General features: G+C 42.6%; 1 protein-coding gene across 1 annotated transcript; it reads right to left on the reverse strand.

Annotated features, from left to right (window-relative positions):
• Positions 1–224: 224 nt before the first annotated feature.
• LOC114769641 (uncharacterized) lies at positions 225–8,521 on the reverse strand. Its single transcript, XM_028962833.1, has 18 exons — positions 8,235–8,521; positions 7,894–8,056; positions 6,281–6,430; positions 5,918–6,078; positions 5,608–5,784; positions 5,391–5,532; positions 4,664–4,851; positions 4,418–4,559; positions 4,142–4,312; positions 3,324–3,904; positions 2,944–3,106; positions 2,554–2,703; positions 1,646–1,806; positions 1,374–1,550; positions 1,131–1,272; positions 713–900; positions 478–619; positions 225–400 (listed from the first exon to the last, which is right to left on the reverse strand). Exons 1-18 carry the CDS (start codon positions 8,415–8,417, stop codon positions 225–227), a joined length of 3,357 nt encoding a protein of 1,118 aa, XP_028818666.1. The 5' UTR covers positions 8,418–8,521.

Here is an 8,521-nt window from a genome sequence, read left to right on the forward strand (position 1 = left end):
AAAAGCAGAAAAAAAAATTATGTCAGGGGACCTTTAATTATCACGAAGTGAAACTTGGCTTGGCGCATTTCACTGCACATTTCCTCCACTGCGCTTGCAGCATGTGCAAAGAAAGTCGGGATTTAAAAAAGCTGTACTGGTTCGGGCTCGATTCGGGTCATATTCTGTTGGGTCAACGTCTCTGTGGTGCTCTGGGTTTTGCTTGTAGTCGTCTGCTGCAGGGCTCAGCGAGACTGGGCACACATGTTGTAGGGGTGAGGCGAGTAGGTGAAGCCATTCACCCCCTCCAGACTCATCTTCTGACCAGGTGCTGGGGAGAAGGAGAACCTTTGCAGCAGGGAAGTGAACATAAGGAAGAGCTCCATGCGAGCGAGCTGCTCCCCCACACACATCCTCTTCCCTGGTGAGAACAAGACAACCATGAAGCTCTCAGGCTTTTATGTGAAATTGAGAAATGACTACCTTATATCTCCTGACCTGCTGAAAATGGAAGGAAGGCATCTCTCCTGCGGAACTTGCCCTGGGCATCCAGGAAGTGGCCTGGGTTGAAGATCTCTGGTGTTTCCCACTCGTTTTTATCCTTCAGAACTGATGACAAGATGGTAGTCACTACAGTTCCCTTAACCAGAGAAAAATAAATTCATGAGCACAGATTTCCTGGGACCCATAACCTGTGCTGGTGCATTGTGGGTGATATTGATGTTCTCCTCACCTTGGGTATGAAGTATCCAGCCAGTGTGGTGTCTTTGCTTGCTACTTTAGGGAAGCCCAGTGGTACGATGTTGCCTAATCTCTGTGTCTCATGGATGACAGCATCGGTGTAGGGCATACTGGGTCTGTCTGCAAGGTTCGGCTGTCGTGACTGGCCAATCACGCTGTCTATCTCGGCCTGGACCTTCTCTGCAGAAGACAAAACATGATTAGTTCATGGTGCTTAACTGCCAAAGAAACATTTTTTTTAGTAGACATCCCTCATCTCACTTCATCCTTTCTTCTACCCCATGTTGTTAATAAACGACCTGCTGCTTTTATCTCCAGAACAGATTGTTCTGGAAATTTCTCTGGCACTTTCTGTACAACAGCATTGATGGGTACAGTTATGTGTCTCAGACTGGACGGCAGTTCTCTACCCTGGATGTCTGGGTACATCATCATGAAGAACAGGGCCCAGCGGAGTGTGGTGGCAGTGCTCTCCATTCCAGCTTCAATAATGTCCAGGGTGCAGATGACCAGATTCTCGATGTGGAAGCCTGCAGCAGTGTCACCATTGTTCTACAAGGAGATGAAAGAGAAGATGAAGAAGTTCTAATGTATCTAATGAGCTCTCATTTTAACCTCTCATTGTTTAGATGTTTGAAAACTTCCTGGCACACCTTCTCAATTTCTCCCAGGAACGAGTCAACGTAATCCTGTGGATTTGATGGATCCCAGCTTTCCCTGTGTTTATCAATCTCCTCCCTCAGGAATGCCACTATTTTGGCATAGTTGGAATGAATGGTCTGGTGGGGGCCGGGCAGGTATTTGAAAAGTGAAGGGAAGGCATTGAACAGCTGGGAACAGAAGCAATATGTGTGGATGGATCATTGTAACCCACTGACCAAATTACCTTGTAAAGGATTTTTGCTCATGATGAATACCACCTGACCTGAGCGCGAGCTGATCCAGACAGTACCACAGCTTCTGCATCCAAACGGAGAACATTCAGGAACCTCTCGTCATTGTATTCAAAGCGATGCCCAAACACCGTGGAGCAGATAACATTTCCAACAGCGTTATTTAACAGGAACTGAGGATCAAATGGTTTACCTACAAGTCAAGCACAGGTCATCAATGCACCATGCAGAGTCTATTACTGTTTAACAAATTTTCAGCTTCTAACAAATATGAACACACTATACATTACCAGTCAAAAGTTTGGACTCATATATTTGTGGGTCTTGCATTTTCTACATTGTAGAACAAAACTGAAGACACAGGATTATTAAATAACACATATTTTGCACTAAACAAAAAAAAAAAGCAAACAAGGCAAAAAGTTTGGCTCTGGATGGCAGCATTTTACACTCTTGACTTCTCTCAACCACCTTAAGTGGGGGATGGTTTTCCCACAGTCCTGAAGGTTTATACTGAACATTTCCTGTCATGCCATGGCTGAAGGAGGAGGCACAGGTGCACAACATGGTCAATGTAGTGACTTTTTAGTAATAAACATAACGAATCTGGCTCGTGGGCTGAAATAAAAGGGAACAGGTAGCATCATACTTGCCTATGACCAACCCCAAGGTGTGGGGGAGGGCACAACTTAAATATGTTTCCTAATTACCCACCATTATAACCACATAGGAGTAATAAGGAATCCAAATAGTGAGTCTGTTCCACCTGGTGAGCCAAGGGCACAATGGTCTCACAATTTCTTAACATTCACAAAAATTTGCAATGGATTCTTCAAAATGGCTCCATATTAGCCTCCATAACGACAACCATCTAGGTGTGTCCAAACTTTTGACTGGTAGTGAATACAGTACATAGTCTCGCTGTCTCCACATCTCATACCGTTCTCTTCTTTGATGGCTTCACACAGATAGTGAGACTCTTGCTGAATACTCAGCTCCAGAGTTTTCTTGCCCTCTGCAAAGTGCGTGAGGTGAGTGTGGATGAATTTCCTCTGCATCTTCCACAGGTAACCATTACTGGAGATAATACCTTAAACCACAGAGAAAGTGAAGTTTACTATGGAGAGTAATAGCTAAAAACCTGTCCTACTCCAAAACATCAATTTTTGTGCATAATACATTATGAAGGTATACCTAAAATAGACTAATACAATGAGTTACTATGATAGAAACTTCAAATATTTTGACATTTATCATGATGAATTTTTTGCAATCCTTTCCATTTTCATGGAATATCATAATATATTTCTAACAGTCGTTCATTACCAACCCTGTCCTTTAAAGTTTACATGGAAGAGTGGAATCACGGGACGGTCGGGAAAGCTGTCCAGCTGGGTAACTAGGGCTTCTTTCACCATTTTGTATCCCGAAACAAACACTGTTTTCTCGCTGCCCCATCGCAGGCTGAAAACCTCGCCGTACTTCTCAGCCAGCTGCATCACAAAGGAAATAAACAGTCAGACACGCTTCTCCAGAGAAGGTCCAAAACCTCACACAGGCCAGACTGCTGTGCTGCATAACAATTACACTTTTGTACAAGGGACAAGGTCAGAGGTACATTTTACAGCTTTTATACACCATAATTGATTAAGCACGCAGTAAACACAGGATTTTTTACATTTTAATCTACACCAGCTGTTCATGTCTCACCTTATCCATTGTCTTGAAGTCCACTCCAGTGAACATATTTCCCAAGAAAGGCAGAGGCCATGGTCCTGGGGGAAAGTTGGGTGTTTTTTTATTCTTGATTATATCAGAAATCAGGAAAAAGACGCTAAGAAAAACCAGACAGCTTCTGACATCGATCCACTCGAATAAGGAGTATAAAATCATGGCTGGAATGGTAGAGGAGACACAAGCTGCGCAGAGGATGTAGAAGCTATGCCAATTGCAGTTTGATCCTGCAGTACCTAGAAAAACAGAGGGAGGGGCAGTAGGAGGAGGGGGAGGAGCTTTCTGTTTTCTAATGAGACATGGGTGTCCACATGTTTTGCAACACTCATCTATACAAAAAAATGCAGAGGTTGTCATGTTAAAAATATATCTAACATTATCAATGAAGAAACAAAACCTGCACTTTCCAAGTCTTTTATTGCAGTGTAATTCAGTAGATTTTTTTGTGATATTACGACATGAATGAGTTTTCCTTCGGTTCCTGTCCACCATGCAGGGCTCTGTGGAAGTGTTTCTCGTTTCTGGTCTTCTGAAGAACATGATCTGTCTGACTTCACCTTAATGAGGCTCAACATTTCACTAATGGCCTAATAATGGATGTAGCAGGTTGGAAGGATCACTGTTACATGCGAGCTAAAGCAGTAATTTACAGATGCTAAATATTTCATTGTGTCCTGTCTTTACAGCATTAAGTGGGAATGCTAGGAGAAATAACATGAAAAGTTCACATCATTAGCAGGCAGGTATCACCCAGGCCTGTGCTGCTGCAGAAACACATGGCTGCAGGGCTTAGCGAAGCTGGGCACACATGTTGTAGGGGTGAGGCGAGTAGGTGAAGCCATTCACCCCCTCCAGACTCATGTTCTGACCAGGTGCTGGGGACAAGGAGAACCTTTGCAGCAGGGAAGTGAAAATCAGGAAGAGCTCCATGCGAGCGAGCTGCTCCCCCACACACATCCTCTTCCCTGGTGAGAACAAGAAAATTAAGAATATTTGTACTTTCATTTTCTAATATTCTAAAGACAGCTAAAGGTCTGATATTGAGAAATGACTACATTATGTCTCCTGACCTGCTGAAAATGGAAAGAAGGCGTCTCTCCTGCGGAACTTGCCCTGGGCATCCAGGAAGTGGCCTGGGTTGAAGATCTCTGGTGTTTCCCACTCGTTTTTATCCTTCAGAACTGATGACAAGATGGTAGCCACCATAGTTCCCTTGTTGAAAGAAAACCCATCATGATTAACTGTGATGACGGCAATGTTTTCTCAACCCAGAAGCTGTGCTGGTGCATTGTGGGTGATATTGATGTTCTCCTCACCTTGGGTATGAAGTATCCAGCCAATGTGGTGTCTTTGTTTGACACTTTAGGGAAGCCCATTGGTACGATGTTGCCTAATCTCTGTATTTCATGGATGACAGCATCGGTGTAGGGCATACTGGGTCTGTCTGCAAGGTTCGGCTGTCGTGACTGGCCAATCACGCTGTCTATCTCAGCCTGGACCTTCTCTGCAAAATGAGTATTAGGTCCGACAGGTGAAAGCTGTCTCAACTACATATAACTTGACATTCTGTTTTTTTATTCACCATTCCGATAATGCCTTTTTACATTCATTATCAGTAGAATTTTGGAAAAGCACAAGAACATTAAATGGCCCAACATCCCCGTCACTTGATTACTGATCATTCAATAATCCCCAGACACACCCACTTCACTCGGCACACCGTAAATACTCCACTATAAAACCCCAGTGCACTGGTCTGTCTTTGCCTGCAGAGGTAGAACCGTTTTAGATCTTGTCAAAATAAAAAGCTCAACCCTGACCTGCTTACATCTATCTAGTTTATCTAGTTTATCTAGTTTGTTAAATTATGGAACAGAATTGTGGTGATGCAACTGGTAATCTGTGGTAGTAAATTTATGCCTCAGGGTTCAGTTCTTTGACCGGTTCTTATAAAATACTTCCTCTTGGCTGAACAAGAGTGGTATGAGTCTTCAACATCAAGAGGTTTAGTGTCAGAACACAGGTTACTGGACAGTTCTCTACCCTGGATGTCTGGGTACATCATCATGAAGAACAGGGCCCAGCGGAGCGTGGTGCCAACACTCTCTGTTCCGGCCTCGATCATGTCCAGGGCGCAGATGACCAGATTCTCGATGTGGAACCCTGCTGCAGCGTCACCCTTGTTCTGCAAGGTTGAGAAACAGACAGGATATGAGATTATATGAAATACAATAGAGAATTAAAAAAAAATTTAATTTACCTTTTCAATTTCTCCCAGGTATGAGTCTATATAATCCCGAGGATCTGATGGATCCCAGGTGTTCCTGTGTTTGACAATCTCCTCCCGCAGGAAAGCCACCACTTTGTCATAGTTGGAAAGAATGGTCTGGTGTGGGCCGGGCAGGTATTTGAAAAGTGCAGGGGAGAGATTGAACAGCTGAAGACACAAACAGCACAGATTCATATTCAGCTACAGTACTCACTGTCCAGACCACGTTGCCATGAACGATGCCAGCATGGAAAAATGGCTTATGCCATTTACTGTGAGTTTTTTAATCGTGACTACTGGCCTGAGCTCGGGCGCTCCCTGCCAGTACCACAGATTCTGCATCCCAGCGGAGAATATTCAGGAACTTCTCATCATTGTATTCAAACCGATGACCAAAGAGGGTGGCGCAGATGACATTTCCAACAGCATTATTTAACAGGAGATGGGGATTAAAGGGCCCACCTATAGATTACATTAAGAAATGTTAAGGTAAGAACTTACTAACAATTGTATTCAACAATGTCTGCACACATATATGTTTAACAACACTCGCATATGTTTTGTATTTATTCCAAAACGACTTTATTTCTACCAAAAATAAAATGTGTGCAATAAGTACGAAGACTGGAGACCTTTCCCTGCACGCTGTCTCCACAACTCATACCGTTCTCTTCTTTGAAGGCTTCACACAGGTAGTGAGCCTCTTGCTGAATACTCAGCTCCAGAGTTTTCTTGCCCTCCCCAAAGTTCTTCAGGTGGATGTTGAAGAATTTCCGCTGCATCTTCCACAGGTAACCGTTACTCAGGCCAACACCTTAAACCACAGTCCGTCTCAAAGTGAATATCATTGCTATAATGGTTTAAAAATAAATTTGATTTTAATGTAAGAAATTGTATTGTAAGGTCAGCAAGTATGTTCTTTGGTTTGCCAAATTAAAACTTTCAAATATATTTCTGTCTAAACAGTAAGTTACTTAAGTAAATATACTTACTAGAATTATAAGAACTTAGTACCTTCTCTTAGTAAGCATACTTAATAGAAGTATGTTCATTTGTGCTAATACTGTAGTGATATTAATAATGAACGTACTAACCCAAAAACCTTGATAAGTGTTTGTTTGTCCACGATTCGGGCCGGAGTTTTGTTGTGTACCTTGTTAACCTGATTGTGTGCAGCTGTTGTGAGTGTATAAATGTCAGCCTCTTGTATCGCTTCCCGGCCAGGATGTGTGTACTTTGTTCATTGTAATAACCACCCCACCCCAACATATATACTAGCCCAAAACACATGGAAATGGTTCCTTTAATGCCGTGCATATCATACTTGTTACCAGTATTTCTAAGACCTTTATCTCAGTAACAGGAGGACCTCTTTCCTCAAAGGTCTGTTGTATTCAATCCTATAGATGTCTTCTGGTGCAGTGGTTCCCATCCTTTTACTGAGAAAAGTCCCCCTGCCTGTCTCCAAGACAACCCAGGACCCCACAACCCTAATTCCTTCCTGCATACAAACATTGAAAGATAAACGGCAGTTTTTAGGTTTTTGTTGTTATTCTCCTTGTTTTATATATTAGAGGTGTAATCGTCCCTAAAAAGTTAGACTCGACTCGATCCAAGCCCAAAAGAATTCACCCCGACCCGACTGTTACACTGTGCATTTAAATAAATGACAGTCACTCAGTATGTAAAACCACTCAGTGGTTTTACATACAGCCATGACCCTGTGAGCTCTTGCAATGTTCAGCTTTTTAAAAGCCTGGCTTTCTATGTACGTGCTAAATCACATTTCATTTCATTAAAAAAAAATGTAATCAATTTACAATATATCTATCCTGTATAATATACAGTTATAATTATTTGGATTATCCTCTTAGGTGTTATTGTTTACACATTTAATATTTACAAACATAATTTTGGTGCAGATACAATTCTGCGCCCCCTGTTATTTTCTGTTATTTTACCACAGGACCCCAGGTTGGGAACTGCTGCACTCGTGGGTGACCTATGTACTACAGGCGTCAAAGGTCTTATTTCAAAAATCTAAATTGGTTGCATGCACTTTGTATCCTGCAACTTGCATGTGCCACACAGTGGCATTGTGGGTAGGGCTATGACCCCAAATGCTATCTCTGGTGTGGTTTCTGCCCACTGTCCAAATATATGCATGCCAGGTGGACTGGCAACTCCTTTGTGCTCTCTGGACTCTGATACTCATGGCCTGGGTGTGGATTAAATGGTTATTGAAAGTGTGTGAGTTTTATATTTTATATTACCCACCAAGTCCTTTAAAGACCGCATGAAACAGTGGAATCACAGGACGGTCAACATAGCTGTCCATCTGGGTAACTAGTGCTTCTTTCACCATTTTGTATCCTAAAACAAACACTGTTTTCTGGCTGCCCCATCGCAGGCTGAAAACTTCCCCATACTTCTCAGCCAGCTGCATCACAAAGGATATAAACAGTCATACATGCTTCTCCAGAGAAGGTCCAAAAACATGGACATGACTCAAACTGGGCAGACTGGTGCTGCATAACAATTACACATTTTGCAGCTTTAATGTGCAATAAGGTTTTTTGCTCATTCTTATTAATTACACATGTAACCCAGATTCTCACCTTGTCCATTGTCTTGAAATCTGCTGTAGTGAAAATATTTCCCAAGAAAGGCAGAGGCCATGGTCCTGGGGGAAAGTTGGACGGGTTTTTATTCTTCATTATATCAGCAATCAGCAAAAAGACAAAAAAAAAAAACAGCCAGCTTCTGACATCGATCCACTCGAAAACGGAGTATAAAATCATGGCTGGAATTTGTACGGAGGAGAACAACTGAGCCGTGTCTGTTTTGGTGGCCAAGTGCAGTTTGATCCCGCAGTCCTTTCCAAAATCTCAGAAGTACAGAGGGA

The sequence above is a fragment of the Denticeps clupeoides genome, chromosome 19, assembly GCF_900700375.1.
Source record: "Denticeps clupeoides chromosome 19, fDenClu1.1, whole genome shotgun sequence".
Classification (NCBI taxonomy): Eukaryota; Metazoa; Chordata; class Actinopteri; order Clupeiformes; family Denticipitidae; genus Denticeps; species Denticeps clupeoides.